The 15550-nt window shown below is 37.7% G+C and overlaps 1 protein-coding gene across 1 annotated transcript in view; it reads left to right on the top strand.

Annotated features, from left to right (window-relative positions):
* Positions 1-15550, top strand: part of FRK (fyn related Src family tyrosine kinase) — a 119814-nt gene that overhangs the window by 96745 nt on the left and 7519 nt on the right. The window contains exons 4-5 of the mRNA XM_027848626.1: positions 1564-1732; positions 8425-8583. Of these exons, the coding sequence (XP_027704427.1) occupies positions 1564-1732; positions 8425-8583 (328 nt within the window). The remainder of the gene's footprint in view (positions 1-1563; positions 1733-8424; positions 8584-15550) is intronic.

The following is a 15550-nucleotide window of genomic DNA, read 5'->3' as shown; positions in this document are numbered from 1 at the left end:
TGCCTTTATGAATACCTTTATTCTATATGTATTTTATACATCTTATATTACATAGTTATTTACATGTTTTCTCTGTCATTAGAATGTGAACTTTGTGAGGGCAGGAGTTGTGTTCTTGCCCCATTTCCTTTTATCTTCCGTGTGAACTTCATAAATCTTTTCCTTATCTTAAGCACTTTCAACTTCTTCCCCTCTTTTAGTTTCTTTTACTTAGTATGTATGTATGTATGTGTGTGTGTGTGTGTGTATCATCTATCTATCTCTCTATCTATCTATCCATCTATCTACAGAGATCTGCCTTATCTGTAAAAAAATCTTACCTTGACTGTGATACCCCCCTCAAGCTTTTAAACTTACTCCTCCCCTTAATTGCCAAAGTTCTAGAAAGCGTAGTCTGTTCTTATTGCTTCTATTTTCTTACCACCCATTTGATGCTTTGCTTGACATAGCTACTTTTAAAATTGTTTAATACATCTTTATCAAAAAAATGCAACAATTTCTTTCTCAACCTATATATAGTGTTTAGCTGTTTCCAACCTTTTCCTTCTGTCTCTTCTCTCTTTTCCCTGGCTTTCTGTGATACAGCACACTCAGTTTTTCTCTAGTCTTCTCTGCTCTTTCATCGTCACTTTTGCTAGCTTCTCATGTTCCTCTTGCCCTTTAAATGTATTGCCCCCAAGGTTCAACCTTGGACCTTTTCTCTTTTTTCTCTCTGCTACTTTTCTTAATGATCTCGTCTACTTCTATGACTTCCACTACCACATCTCTGCTGATAACTCCAAAATCTTTATCTCCAGTCCTAATATTTCTCTTAGAGCTTTAATCCCAATTTTATGGTTGCCTCTTGGCTAGCTCAACCTGGATGTCCAAACAGCATCACAAATTTAATATGTCTCAAAATTAATTCATTATGACCCCCCAAATCTTCCCTTCTCTAATTTCCTTCTATGAGACTATCCCACCTGTGACTTAAGATTGTAACATTGCATTCTTCCTTCTTTCTCATCTTTCACATTAAGTCAGTTATCAAGTCTTGTGATTATATCCCCTTAATATTTCTGACATTCATTCCCTCCTTTCTATTCACACTGTAACCACCCAAGTTCATATTACCTAGACTGTATTAATAGACTTCTTCCTGCCTCCAAGCCATCCCCTCTTCAGAAATGTCCACATCACTGCCAGAATCATTTTTCTGAAGCAACATTCTATTCATATGACTTCCTTTACTTAAAAACTTTGTCTTTCCCCATTACCTTCTGCATAATGTAAAAACTTCTAGGCTAGCATGCAAAGCCCTCTATACTCTAGCTTCAGCCTAAATGACCTCAATGTTTTCTCACTATTACTGTTCATGTAATCTATATCCCAATCAAACTATCCTGAACTCCATCACCTGCTCTTATCCTGTCCTCTCATTTCTACCTTTGTTCACACCATCCATCATCTTGAAATGAACTTTCCTTAATTCTACCTCATTGAAGTCTCTTCATTTCTTTAACAGTATGTGTTAATCAGTGAAAAAAATGTGAATTTTTTTCTTTCTTATGTTCTTCATAACAGAAAGAAGTCCCAACTACTTTTGATTTGTCATATAAGACTGTGGACCAGTGGGAAATCGATCGAAACTCTCTGCAACTTCTGAAAATATTAGGATCTGGCCAGTTTGGTGAGGTGTGGGAAGGTTTATGGAATAATACTACTCCAGTAGCAGTCAAAACATTAAAACCAGGTATGATACCATCACAATTTAAATGATAGACTTGTTGATTACCATTGTTACTTTTTGAGGGCCTTACAAAGTATATCAGTACTGTATGTACATAGTTCCAAGCAGACTACAAAGCCATACTTCCTGCCTTCCAACAGTGGAGAATCAAACACCGAAAACATATAGATCATATAGTACTATCTTGAGATCAAAAGCTTAAGAACACAAAAATAAGGACATTCCCTTGCAGTTAGAAGAATATATAAGAATTTAAGACTTTAAAAATAAAATACCCATCTTTTTTGTGATTCTAAGATTCAGCTTCTTCTTTGTCTTTTTTTTTTTTTTGCTTTTTGCTGAGGCAATTGGGGTTAAGTGACTTGCTCAGGGTCACACAGCTAGTAAATGTCATGTGCCTGATGCCAGCTTTGAACTCAGGTCCTCCTGACTCCAAGGCTGGAGCTCTATCCACTGCACCACCTAGCTGCCACTTAGCTGCCCCCTAAGACTCAGCTTCTTGATGGCTCTTTTTTCCAGGTTCTAATAAAAAAAGGAAAAATTATTGATTTTTGAGAAAGTAGAACCTTTAAAATACATAAAGAATGACTCTGTAACCAAATTTATGTGCTTGTGGTGGTAGAGAGAAGGCAGGCAGGAGACTACAGTGGGCTTTTCTGTAATTTTCTTATTTGAAAATATCAGAAATTCCTTTCTTTTTCCCATCTTGCTTTTCCTATTTACAGAAAAATGAGAGTGGTCAGAAATCAGTATGGGGGGCAATTTCTTTTGATGAGACTGGTACAGGAGACCAAGCAGCGTGCTACTATACTAATAGTAACTCTACCTCTACCAATAGTTAACAGGTACATAGCACTTTAAGGCTCTTCTTGCAATGTCCCTATGTGGTAGGTAGTACAAAGAGTTCTCTGGTACTTCTAGGAAGTGTTGGTTTTCATAAATGATGTACCAAATAAGATCAAATTCTGCAAAATAGTAATAATAGAACATTAGTCATCTTTTAAATACAGAGTATCACAAAAATCATAATGTAGTTTCAAGCTATTGAAACTTAAATGCCTTTAAAATTTTTTATTAATTTATCAACAATCACTTCCATAAGCTTTTGAGTTTTAAATTTTTCTCTCCCTCCCTCGCTGCCTGCCTCCCTAAGATGGTGCACAATCTGATATAGGCTATACATATACATTCTTATTAAACATATAACATTTTTATAATAGCTTAAAGTGGCACTAAGACAGGGTACGCCTTGCGTTATCTGTTAGTATGATAAAAATATAGTCAAGAGTAGACCTTCTGGGGCCTCAGTTATTCATACAAGCCATAAATACTCAGTATAAAGAAGACTTCAGAATGATAGAACTCTAACATTCCATCCTTACTAGTTCTATTGTATGTACACAGGCAATTCTCACATCTTCCACTATGGGCCTTCTATTATGTCCCACCAAAGCTTGGTGGTAATCTTGGGTTCTTAAAAGTTATTCTAGCAAAGCACAAATTGTGGCAGATTCTGCCAAAGCTGGAAAGCCTTTGACTTTGGGCGTGGTGATGGAATCATGGTCTGTTGTCTGTGGACCAGTGTAGCAAAATGTGGAGAGGCTCATTACCTGATTGGCTTCAGAAGGATGTGTTTGAGTTAGAGCAATTCTTGAAGATAATATAATTTATATTAGGGTTGTCGATGTTTTGGAGGATAGAATGCGCATTCTGACAAAGCCAAAGATACTGAAGTACTCCTCGTGTTATAGGGGATGATAAGAACTGCCTTATCTCAGAATTACTGGTTGTCTAAACAAAAGAATTCACTCAAAGCAGGGCTAGCTAATTTGATGAAGTTAGGAGAATATTGTGTAATTAAAAGTCACAGGTTATTAAAAAAATGCAGCTGGGCTGTGAAGACATACTTTACCTGAGCTGTTGTTCGTGATTTACTAATTTTTTTTTCCCTCTTGGTCCCTGCAGGGCTATCACAAACAAAATATTATAATCACTTTCATTAATCACTCCCAAACCAGCTAACATTCAGATCTTTGTATTTTTGTACTGAGTGAAAAAGTCAGAGGATCTGACTTAGCACCTTTGGCAAGACACTTAACCTCAATGGGCCTCAGTTTCTTTGAGTAAAATGAAGGGGTTGAACTGCATGACTTCTAAATTCCCTTCCAGTTATCCGTTACCTAGTGGCCATACCTCACCCCAGCAAAACCGTCTTGGCAGATGACCTAAACCAAGCTGAGGGTAATCAACAGGCCTCAAACTCATTGGTGAGTAGGGAGGGTGTCTACCCCAAGCATGTCAAGACTTCCCCCAGTGGAATGGGTGGAGGAGAACAATTTCTTTCAATAACCATGAAGGTGGCTGAAATCTGGCACTGTGGAGCGCTTAGAGCTTGGGCAGACGTCGAAGATGCCAAGGTCATCCACTGCAACCTGGGCCATTGCCAATCATCCTGACTTTCGTCTTACCACTGGACTTTGATGACTCTGGGAGAGAGAGTGAGGCTGATGTCTTTGTGCAACTCTGTCTCACTTAAATCCGATTCACTTACAAGTCGAGACATCACCCCATGATGTCAGTGGTCCTCTTCAAAAGGAAGGATGAACAACAATTATCTGTACTAATAGCTTAACATTTATGTAACTTTTAAAAGCATCTTTCTCCTGGAATTATTATTAAACCCCATTTTATAGGTTTGGAAACTGGAGCTTAGAGAAATTAAGTGACTTATCCAAGGCCACATAGTCAGTATCAGCATAAGGATTTAAACCTAGAGCAGCTTACTTTGAACGTAGTGCTCTTTTCACTAGACCTCTCTCTCTCTCTCATCATTATATAAATAATCCCAAAGAAAGGACCCTCTGGAGTTTTAGAAAACACCAAGAAGAATATTTCTTATAATTCAGCACATAAATAAACAAACAAAATGCAACAGTTTTCTCTCCAATAGGAATCATAGTTATTGATTTATGGTGTAATACCAGTAAATAGCTTTGGTGATTGGTTAAATGCTTTCACTTCTTTTGGACCATTAATCAATGTCAGTAACTATTTATTGCTTAGCAGACAACCAAGCAATAAAGATGACCCTTGGAATAAACCCTTGCAGTAGCTCTGATGGGCAAAAATGAAAATTTAATGCCACGTTATTAGATGAGTTGATATGAAGTCTCTTTAGCTCTGTTGCTAGTTAGCCTCTGCCAAATTGAACCACAAGTTGGAAGAAGAAAAGGAGCAATCAGCCTCTTAATGTCATTAACTCATCTTGATTACCACTAACTAGAGCATTTTGATGCAGGAATCATAATTTTCTAGGATTCCATGGCCACGATTCTAAGCTCAGGCACCATAGTAGAATGTTGTTTACATTTGCTTTTGTCTGAATAGAAGTAATAATGCTATTACCACTGGAAGTTCTGTGGATCAATGTCTCCATGGATTAGGGCCCCATTGGTCTCACCAATACTAAGTGACTCATTAACTATCAAAGAGCAAATGCTGCTTTCTGCCAAGATGTGGAATCATAAACTAACAGTTTGCATCAGCTAACTATGGCTGCCTAGTTTTTAGCACACTTGTGTCCAAACCCCATGATTCCACCCCTTGTCTTGAGAACTTCTCCAATTACTTTTAAAGGTTTCCTGAATATAGACATCGTGATGAACTTCCCAGCAGGATCGCTCCTTGTTGTAAGAAACTCTACCATTAGAGACAATGTTGATCATCCACACAGCTGAACCAGAGGGTGTTATGAATATTCTTTCTAAAATATGTCCCGAGAATTGGACATGATATCCCAGATGTGATCTAACTAGGGCAGAGTACAGAAGCGCCTCCACCTCCCTTGTGCTGAATGCCATGTCTCTTTTAATGATACCCACAATTGCATTAATTTTCTTGTTATCAACAATACCATTGTTGATACATATGCTTACAATTCTTTAAACTCTTCAGTTTTTTTCCCAGAGAAACAGCTATGTAAATATACTTCTCTTTCTCCTACTTCTGATGTGGATTTTTTGAACAAAGATGTAAGACTTGACATTATTTTTATTCACTTTCATTTTCTTATATTCCATGAAACTTTCTAGAATGAAAGATTTCTGTGGATTGCAACTCTTTCTTCCAACATGTTAGCAATCCCTCCCAGCTTTTTAATTGGCAATTAACCAATCTGAGTGTGACTGTCAAATAAGGAGAACCCTTAACTGTGATTTTTAGGCCCCTTTGAAATTCTAGGTGCAAACTATACTCATAAATTAGACCTTCACATGATATAACAATGGTGGAACTAGAATAAAAAAAAAAAAGAAGAAAGAGTTATGGAGAAATAGGTAGACAATGGGTACAGAGCCAGTGTCTCAGCAGATTGGGTTTATTATAGTTGAGAAAATTGGGACCTGACCACTAGAAATTGGGGGTTCAAGAGATCATCAGAACTGCATTTTCTGATGAGATTTTAATTAGAATGATCTGGAGTCAAATCTCATCAGCAACTATCTTTCTTAACCTGATGAGCTCAGTCTAGTCTCTCAATTTCTTCCAACTATAGATTGATAAGTAAAGACTAATGAGGCCCTGTTCAGGGACCTCTGTGCTCTCAGGAATGGAAGGACAAAAAAAAAAATGCCTCCGTTGTGGCAGTTATCTAAGGCTCTGAACCAGAGAAAACACACAAAGAGACATGTGGGGAAATGAATTCCAGATACCTTGGGGGTAGAATTCCAAGAGATCCTGCATAAGCATCCTAAATATAGATTCAAAAAGTTTTCTCTGCAGTAATTTCCTAAGGAATAGGCTGTCTCATGAACTAGTGAATTCCCCATCACTCTCAGTCTCCAAGCACAAGCTGGATGATCACTTCTAGGAGGTTACTTCTAGGAGGAGATTCATACTTTCAATATGGAATTCATTACATAACCTCCAAGGTTCCATCTAATTCTAGGATTCTAGCATTCTTTCCTCATTGAAAATTAATTTTAGTGTTCCTATCTTTGTCAAAAAATACCTTACATGTGTAATAATAGTTCATTAGGAAGTTTTTTCTCCCATTAGCTTAGATTTTGCCCCCTGGAGCCACAAAGAATGTGTCTAACTTTTCCCCCACATGATGACTCTTTAAATCTTCCAACACAGCTACCACGCCCTCTCAAAAGCTTTCTTTTGAGCCATTGTGACTCAGAAGAGACAATCACCCATCTGGTAAAACAATATTATGGAAAATCAACCACCTCACTCAAATAACATCATCCCTGTCCATAGTGATTCTTCCAAATACCAAAGATCATAGTGAGGACCTGTTTCACAAGTTATTCAGTCATATCTTATTGGTCAAATCAGTACAACATGGGGCAACTAGGTGGCACAGTGGATAGAATACGGGACCTTGAGTCAGGAGGATCTGAGTTCAAATCCAGCCTCAGACACATAACACTTACTAGCTGTGTGACTCTAGGCAAGTCACTTAACTCCAACTGCCTTGCCAAAAAAAAAAATCAGTACAAACAGTATAAGAATTGACTGTGATTTTAAATAAGGTTTGAAAAAGAAAATGCAAATTGAATAACAATATGTTTACTTTTTAGTTTTAAAAAATTAAAATAAATTTTATTTTCAGGAAGACCTGTCTTCTTCTCCCACACCCTATCCTGAGAAAGTAAGAAACATAAAATTACTATTAGAAATTTTTAAAATCGGGTAAAACAAATTCCCTCATTGGCCATGTCCCAAAAAATGTCTCAATCTGCCCTCTGAGTTCATTACCTCTTTATCAGGAAGTGAGTAATAATACTTGCTTTGTTGAGAGAAAGAAAAGGGTTTTGCTTGACTTAAGAGATTCATGTTAGAATTCTTTCCTGTTCTTGATTTCATTTGTCTTCAACTATATGCCATCTTCCATGGAGAGTCACAATGGGGGCATCTAAGCACAATTTAATTGTAGACTAGGCTTTAAAATAGCCTAGGATATGTCTCCATTATCACTTGGTCAAGTTATTAGCACTCTGACAACTTTAACAAGATGATAAGATCAGTATCTCAAGAGAAAGCATTCTGAGTCAGTTTCTTCTATGTTGTATAAAATTGCTGTGGCTGCTTGCATACCAAAATTATGTTTTGGGGATGGACTTGAAAATCCCTTCCACCTGATCTGCATACAATGCCTCCTTCAAACTGGGAAAATAAATATACTGAAAGTGACCCTGCTTAGGATTGTTAGCCAGCTGTTCCCACAGGGTGGGTGCAAAGAATAGTGACTGTATCTACGGCTCTGATGCAGTCGTCAGTCTTCCTCTGTCTTTAGACATAAAAGCTTTTGCTGCAGTAATTAAATATTCAGTGTTTTCCCCTTTTGCACATTAACAGTGCTTATGTGCGCCTGTGCCACATTTTATCAATTAGGCTGCTTGTCTTTTTTTCCTCTATTCTTTTTCATATGGACCCAAATCAACCTTCGTTCACCTATAGGTCATAACCCATAAACACCATAGCCCTGATGCACTGGTGCATTCCTGTTATTAGGTTTCCTCATCTGAACTGATTCTCTCCTTTGATAACTCTAAAGATTTGTGGCTCTGCTGTTCTTACTTTACAAAGAGGCAGAAAGCAATCTTGGTGATTCCCACAAGGTTGCTGTGCAGATAGGAATGCCCTTAATAACGTCAAGTGATTTTTTTCCCCTTTTCTTTTTATTTCAGGTTCAATGGATCCAAAGGACTTCCTGAGGGAGGCACAGATAATGAAGAACCTGAGACATCCCAAGCTTATCCAGCTTTATGCTGTTTGCACTTTAGAGGATCCAATTTATATTATTACAGAACTGATGAGACATGGAAGTCTGCAAGTCTATCTCCAAAGTAAGCTAAAGACTTTATAAAAACAGGAAGAAAAAAGGAACTTGTTTTAGGTAGTGCCATAAATGCCAATTTAGCAGATTTTTTTAAAACCCAAAGGATATTTACTATCTGCACATATGTGACAATGGATGTCTTAACACTGAGTGGTTCAATTACTCTGTGAGATGATGGGTACTTTGTGCTCAAAGGGAGGAGAAAAAATATTTATACTATTAAAAAAAAACAAATAGTTCACAATAGACACATCAGAGTACTTAAAAGTAATGGGAAATTGAAGAACAGGAGCTCGGAGCCATGAAATACTTAACACTATTGCTAAATATTAGAATCTATAAACTGATATTTACTACTAATGGGAACTAAAGGGCATTGAAGAATTGGGTCATGAGTGGATAGGAGCCCAGTGCCATTATACACTTCATGCTCATGCTAAGTATTAAAATTCATAAACTGACACTTACTAGGTAAAGGAGCTAAGGGATATTAAATATTGGGTGATAGTGAGATGTGTAATTTCTGGTGTTTTTTTTTGAGGGGGGGCTATAGTTTACTATATTGCATGCTTGTTGAATTTTCAACTTCAGCTGTTGTCAGAAAATGTCTTAAAGTTCAGAACAAAAAAGAAGATATTGTGCTGTTGATTCCTAGCATCTATTCTCCATAGTTTTATACTAAAAAAGATAAAAGGCACTTCTCAACTTTGGTGCATATTACAAAAGAATGATATAATAAACTGAGTTATATAAAGTACATGAAAATAGGAATGCTTAGAGGTTGTAATAGCCAAAGACTTGATAGTATCACCATATATTTGGAGAAGATAGTTTTTTGATCATTTTTTAAAAAATCCAACATGATATAATAAAGAATGTAGGAAGGAAGAAAGACCATATATCAAGCTTCAGAGCCAAGATCTCCAAGGAGAAAGGACCTCCTTCTGACATTAGCATGACTTGGGGAAGCTGTATGATTAAGCTACAAAACTAAAGGAAGAGAACATAGGTTGTGATGAGGTTAGCTCACTAGAGAGTAATATATGTCTCAACAAATGTTGTTGACTTAATGACTACAAAGACACAAAAAAACCATCTGGCCACCCTGCATGGAACAGAATCAGAGCTCAGTTACCTGCCAAATGAAGAATGCCATGGAGACACTGCCCCTAGCAAATGATAGAATCTCTACTCTCAGAAGTTAGAATTTTGTGGAGGATCTAGGGCACAGACCAGAGAGACATCCCAGAGTGAATAGGAGGACATTCCCTTTTGGAATACTGATGAGAAATTTGAGTCATTCTTGGACAGTTGACAAGTATTTATTAGGCACCTACTATGTTTTAGGCATTGTGCTAAGTACTAGGAATACAAAGAAAGGCCAAATGTAGTCCTTACCAAATTTCAGATCAAGAAAGAATCTCAGGGGTCATCTTGTAGTCAGACCTGTCCTCTCAAAAATGGAATGGATTCTGGGGTGTGAAGTAGACTCAACACAATAAAATGACCTCAGAGCAGCACCTTTGGACATAAAAATCACTTGTTTTAGGTAGTTCCTCAGAGGAAGGCTCTAAACTGATGACAACTTTTACTGACCTTGGTAGGGACTATTAGACAATTAGTATTCCCAGTTGGATAATTAAGGTTTAGTTTGTCCAAGTGCAGAGCCTGATGGAATTCACCTGTCAGGATAAGTCTTAAAGAGATTCTGAACACAAACAATCCCTTCTCAATCAAAGAATTTTTGTTTCAACAAAGCTAGCTTAAAATGAATCTGTCACTTGATTGGGTTGCCCATGAGGAGAAATATTATTAAACTGACACATTCTTGAGTAATGGAGCATAATTGAAAATATTTTCCTGCTGCAGATGTAAATTGTCACCAATTTATGGACATTTATATCAGTTTTGATGTGTGACTCTTGTAATGTGAGCTTGTGCTGAGGTTTGCTTAGGTAATTCCTGAGCTATGGCAGTCTCTAGAAAGGAAAATGTTTATTACTGATTTTCCTGCAGGTATTATAGCTGTCAGTGAAAATTTTTTCATATTCACCATTCCTTGAATTAGCTTTTGTATCTGATAAGCAAGAGAACATTCATATGTTTTTTTTTTTAAAATCACAACATCTTTGTAAAGTCCTTGAGTTTTCCTTGATATTTCTTGGATTAAATTCTTTCACAATAGGAGAAATTTCATTCAGAAACTTTAGCAATGCCAGTAGCAGATAAAAGGGAGTGTGACAGTAGATAAAAGCAGGAAGATTTGGGTTCAAGGTCTGTTTCTGACACATGGCTGGCTTCATGATGCTGGGCAAAACACTTAACCTCTTGATGCCTCAGGTAACATTTCAAGACCATAATGTAATGATAAATTGCTACGTTGGTGGAGGGATTTTTGCTACTGTCATGACATTACAAGTCCAACCGCATCTCCTCTCAAGCAATATCTGTAGCAAATGTCCAATTTATTATATTCCAAAACATAGAGGATAAATACAAAAAGCTTGGTTTTATTTTTCTTCTTGTTAGTTAATTTAGTAAAACTCTTCTTTAAAGAATAGCAGATATTTCCTTTTCCATAAAATCAATCCTAGCCGGTGTTCCCCACCAAACCAATTCTTTTCTGAAATTCACAGGCAGATACTCAAATAAACCTAGAGATATTCTCAAGGAAACAACTCAGAGCAAAGGGCAGATAAGTTTTTTTTTTCTTTTAGAAGATTCCACACTTTTTTGCTGTTTGAAAATCTGGGAAGTTCTTAACATTGAGAGCAGCATGGTGCAGTATAAGGCATGCTGGATTAGGTGTCAGAAGACCCAGCTTCATATCCCACTTGGTACTCTGGTGACCTTAGGCAAATCACTAAACCTCTTTTGGCCTCATTTTTCTCAGCTATAAAACAAGGGGGTTGAACTAGATGGTTTTTGAGATATCTTCTAGCTCAAAATCTGTAATCCCATGATTCCATTGGCCCATGAATTTCTGGGTCTCAAAAGTCACTTGTTATGGCATTCTTTTGAAGCAGCCAAAGTATTTTCTTCCAGAAGTCCAAAGCATCCCTGACTCCCTCATCGGTGGTCTCTCCAATCTGAGCTACCATTGGAGAAAGGAATTAATAGGTTACTTCCATATGAATTAATATAAATGTCATTTTTCTAACACTGATTCATGACTAGGTAGAATTTTGCCTTCATTTCATTGTTGATTGGATCAGATATCACAAAGTAGAAATGATTGTCAGTCAGAACAGCACCATTCTGCCTTGGTGATGATGGACGGGCACCATAGAATTATTAATTTATTTTTACCACCTATATCAGAGGTGTCAAATACACAGCCTGACCTAGATTAAAATGTAATTGGAAAATATTTAACAAAATAAATAAAAATACAATAGAGCACAGATAATGTTAATATGTGGTTTTCTAAGTCAACATGCAAACCGCAGGGATCCTTATATGTGGTTTAGTGGTCGTCATTTCTATTTGAGTTTGACACTACCAAGCTTCGTAATTCCTCTTGAAATAGTTTAGCTCTCATTAATAAGTGAAGTAGTAATAATAATAGCTAACAATATGGCACTTTTCAGTTTAGAAAGAAATTCTTCACAGTAACTCTGATTTAGATATCTTTATCTTCATTGCACAGGGAATTGCAAGGGAAGAGAACTGAGGCTCAGAGAGGTTAATTGATTTTGCCATGGTATCACAGTTGATAAATGTCAGAGCCAGCTCTTCTGAGTAGGATTCTGGGCCTCTTTCAACCTTGTCACAGTGATGTGCTTGGAGGAGGATTGTAACGGAAATAATTTTAGTCATGGGTTCTGTATTTCCAATGAAGTTCTAATCATCTACCTAGTGGTGAACTGACCATGTTCAAGGCCATGTTAGTGGAATGAAAGTTCTGGAAGGTTCTATTAAGCTAGCAACATTTTAAGTACAGACCTAGTGACAGATTCTATGCCTGTTGGAAGAGGACCAGCTAGCTGAAAACAGATAGACTCATCCCCAAAAGTATGGCCACCATGTGATGATGGCTTTGATTCTAGTTTAGAATCTGTCACTGAATGACTAGCTTTGAGACCTTGGTTTAGTCTTTTAACCTTTCTTTGTCTCAGTTTACTTATCATAATATACTTCTAAGTTACTTCTCATAATATAATTATAATATTGATTAATATAAATAATAATTAATAATAAGTTATTTATCATAATGTAATTATAATTAGCATTAGGGTGTATATACATATATATACATACATATATGGGTGTGTAGGATGAAGGCAAAATTAATAGTGAGTAGTTTAATGAAGGAGGGCACTAGCAGTTAGAAGGATCAGGAGGAAAGACTTCATGCTTCTCATGGCTAATCAATGTCAGAGCTGTGTCTAAAACCTAGCTCTTCTGACTTGTAATCCAGTGTTCTTCTCACTATATTGCAAAATTACTCATTCAGTGAAATAGTCTGACCAGTCACAGGATCTTCTTATCAAAGTAAAACTCATGCTAATGGGTGAGCTCATGTTGGATTTTGTTTATTTATGTCTCCAGGGTTTGTAGGGATTTTTCTTTTAAATCTTATAGAAGTGGTGAAGAGGAATATCCTCTAACTATTTGTGAGCCTAATGTTCCCATCTAATAACCTTTTGGTAACTAAAATACATCTCAGGGGATAAACAACTTCATTTAACAAAGTCACAGAAAGTCACACACTATACCTTATGGCTTTGGACCAACCTGTCCTTGGTAAGAAAACTTATGTTCTGTCCTTAGGCCCTACTAATGGGTAGCTGGAGAAGCTGTGTTTGTTATTAGAGATGACACATGCTGAAGGCATCTCAGGGCCTTAAGGGGGTACACAGCCTACTAAAAACATATCAGGATTTAAAAAGGAACATCTACATATACATTAGACACCCAGGGCTACAAACAGAATGAACACATCCTTGAGACCTCAGGGTTCCCATGCAACAACTCAGACAGCTCTGTTACTTTTCATAGTTAATTTCTAATGAAGGAATAAGGGCCTTCTCTGTACCTCAGAATGGTGGGAAGGTCAATATCTGAATAACTACAGGCAATTACAGATAAGCTTAAATCAGATGATGCCTTAGATTCTATCCCCCATGTGTAAAACTAAGAGCTTTGACCTCTAGCAGGGAAGAGATTAAATTTACTCTCATTTCATTCAACAAACATTTATTTAGCACCTGATACCTAAGAGACACAGTGCTAGGCACTAGGGATACAAAGAAGAAATAAGATATAAGACACATTCTTTATCCTCAAGGAGCAATCTGGTAGGAAGGATAAGAACAGTACACAAATCACTATAATAAAGTTGGAATAATCAACGGGCATAAGAGTCAAAAAGAGAGGCATGAGAGATTTGAGGGATGGATCACTTTTAGTGATCTCAACATATCCTAGTGAACTCAACATTTTTAAAACGGAGCTTATGATCTTTCCTCTCAAACCCTCCCCTTTACTGAACTTCTCTCTTTCTGTCAATGGCATCAATATTTTTCCAGTCTCTCAGGTTTGCGACCTCTATTATCTTATCTTGATTTTCTCTTACTTTATATATGCGATCATTTGCCAAGTCTTGTCATTTCCACCTCTACAACATTTTGTCCTGCCTTTCTCCCCTTCTCTCTACTTACACAGGCACCACTCTAATTCAAACCCTTATTATTTCTTGCCTGGATTATTGCAATCTCCTTCTAATTGATTTCCCTGCCTTGTCCCTGTCTACTCCAATCCATTAAGTTAAGCAATGTTCCTTAAATACAGATCTAACCATGTTCATTTCCTACTCGATAAACTCCGGTGGCTCCCTATTGCCTAAGGGATAAAATACAAACCCTTTTCGTTTGGATTTTATAGGTCTTCACAACTTGGCCCCAACATATCGTTCCAATCTTATTATGTATTACTCCCCTTCCCATTCTCCATAGTCAAGCCAAACTGGTCTTCTCTGTTTTCCTCACACATGATACTTCATCTCCTATCCCTATGTCTTTGCACTGGCCATCTCTGATACCTGGCATGTATTGCTTCTTCAATCTGCCTCATAAATCTCTCATTTCGAGAAGCTTCCAGGGGCAGAGCCAAGATGGCAAAGGGAAAGCAGTGACTGTCTTGAGCTCTCCCCCAAACCCCTCCAAATACCTAAAAAAAATGGCTCTAAACAATTTCTAAAGCAGCAGAACCCACAAAAAGACAGAGTGAAACAGATTTCCAGCCAAAGACAGGCTGGATGGTTGATCAGGAAGGTATATTGCACAGGGCGGGGAGAGGAGCGCAGTTTGGCATGGGTGTGCAGACCACAGCAACTCTGGAGCAGGCCTCAGACGACTGAATCTCGGGCAGCTGTGGCAATTTCCAGACTTTTCAACCCACGAACGCCAAAGACAACTTAGAAGGTCAGTGGGAAAAATCTGTGACTGCGGTTAGAGAGGAGCTAGGTCTCAGTCACAAATCTCAAGCGCGGCCTAGGGCCATGGCTTTTTCCTGAGCTTCCGGCCCACAGACTGAGGGGGAATCGAGTGGCTGATCAGAGTGGTATTGCAAGGATCTCTTTGCCAGGTGCTGAGGCAGGAATCTCTTGCTTTGCCCACCCTTGGATCTGGGTCACAGTTCTGAAGGGTAGTCCTGGGGTGAGGAGGAATGCTGGTGTGGTGAAGCTAGTTGTGGGGGTGGAGAGGAAACACCTTGCCCCTTATCATAGCACCTTGGAAGAACTGAAAATTTACAGGTCCCTAGAAGTACCTCTGAAAACAGCTGTATAAACCCCCAAAGCTTGGGACAGTACACTCTTCACATTGGAAGCAGACTTTTACCTTAACAAAGAGTTTAAAACTCAAGTAATTGGCTGGGATCATGAGTAAGCAGCGCAAAAAGAGTCAGACTATATTATCTTACTTTGGTGACAAAGAAGATCAAAACATACAACCAGAAGAAGACAACAAAGC

The sequence above is a fragment of the Vombatus ursinus genome, unplaced genomic scaffold, assembly GCF_900497805.2.
Source record: "Vombatus ursinus unplaced genomic scaffold, bare-nosed wombat genome assembly UNPS02006779.1, whole genome shotgun sequence".
NCBI lineage: Eukaryota > Metazoa > Chordata > Mammalia > Diprotodontia > Vombatidae > Vombatus > Vombatus ursinus.
This window is presented reverse-complemented; position numbering and strand designations above follow the sequence as displayed.